Below are 1,327 nucleotides of genomic sequence, written 5' to 3'. Positions count from 1 at the left end.
ATGTCTGCATTAATTTTATTCACTGAACAAATACGTGCTGCTTTGAACAAAGGTCAAGTAACTGGTGCTGTATATATTGATTTTCATAAAGCGTTTGACACAGTTGATCATTATACTCTCTTACAAAAGTTGATTTCTTTTCAACTTTCATCATCTGCAAAAAAAATATCGAACCAAATCATGAATTTTCTGTATCGTTGCCCCCCTACTACCTACAACAAGTAACATCAACATTTTTCAGACTTTTTATGACCAAAGCTGCCATTATCCTTCACATGAGTGTTTCTGTGTGTTTGCAGGTGGAGGTGAAGCCCTATGTCTTGGATGACCAGCTGTGTGATGAGTGTCAGGGTGCACGCTGTGGAGGGAAATTCGCTCCCTTCTTTTGTGCTAACGTCACCTGTCTTCAGTACTACTGCGAGTTCTGCTGGGCCAACATCCACTCCCGCGCAGGACGAGAGTTTCACAAGCCGCTGGTAAAAGAGGGTGCCGACCGCCCGCGCCAGATCCACTTCCGCTGGAACTAGCGACGAGACTCCATATCCACGATGACCGTCAGAGGAGCGGGAAATGAAACACTGGCGACCAGGAAAAAGAGCATCGCTCTACCTCTCCTGCTTACCTAAGCTATCAGTATAATCAAGAGCATAACACTATACAACATATATTATATATAGCTATATATCTTTTGTAGCAGCCAAACACCACAAGCCTCAGTTTTTCACCAAATCCCCCCATCACATCTCAGGCTTTGACAACTCGACAACTCTTTTGTGGTACTTTCATCTTTTCTAAGAGGAGATTTTAAAAAAAGAGATTGATTTTTGTAAGTTTTTTATTCTTATTATTTTTGTATGTAAGATTTAAAGTAGGTATGGGAATGTTTTTGCATTGGGGGGAGCAGCTTGTCTGTCTGTTTCATCTGCTGCTAGTAAACCACAGTGCGTTCAGTGCACACCTATTCCTGGGGGGAAATTAAACAACTTGACACGCCGCAGGTGATTAACCAAAGGTAGCAAAATGATAGAAAGCATAAAAACTGATTACATTGTCTGCCGCCGAAACAAAACGTTTTTTATTGCCGCCATAGGCTCTTTCTTCTTGTCAGAGTTTATTTAAAAAAGAGGATATTGGGTTTATTTTTTGTGCACATTCTGACCTGTAGAGCGATACAGACCTCAAAAGACAAAATCTGGTTTCTGCTAACCTTGTTCAACATTTATACTTAAAAAGCTGCTTTAGGAGCTTTGCTGCTATATATAAATAAATAAAAAATATATATGCATATATGTATATATTAGGAGTGCAATGATTCAGAAAATTCATG

General features: G+C 39.8%; 1 protein-coding gene across 1 annotated transcript in view; it reads left to right on the top strand.

Annotated features, from left to right (window-relative positions):
- cpeb2 (cytoplasmic polyadenylation element binding protein 2) overlaps positions 1–1,327 on the top strand; it is a gene marked incomplete at its 3' end in the record, with an annotated part of 48,769 nt that extends 47,442 nt beyond the window's left edge. Inside the window, 1 exon segment of the mRNA XM_014020546.1 lies at positions 300–1,327. Coding sequence (XP_013876000.1) covers positions 300–527 — 228 coding nt within the window.

Source organism: Austrofundulus limnaeus, unplaced genomic scaffold (assembly GCF_001266775.1).
Source record: "Austrofundulus limnaeus strain Quisiro unplaced genomic scaffold, Austrofundulus_limnaeus-1.0 Scaffold256, whole genome shotgun sequence".
Lineage (NCBI taxonomy): Eukaryota > Metazoa > Chordata > Actinopteri > Cyprinodontiformes > Rivulidae > Austrofundulus > Austrofundulus limnaeus.
Note: the sequence above shows the minus strand (reverse complement) of the source record. Positions and strands in the feature narration are given on the sequence as shown.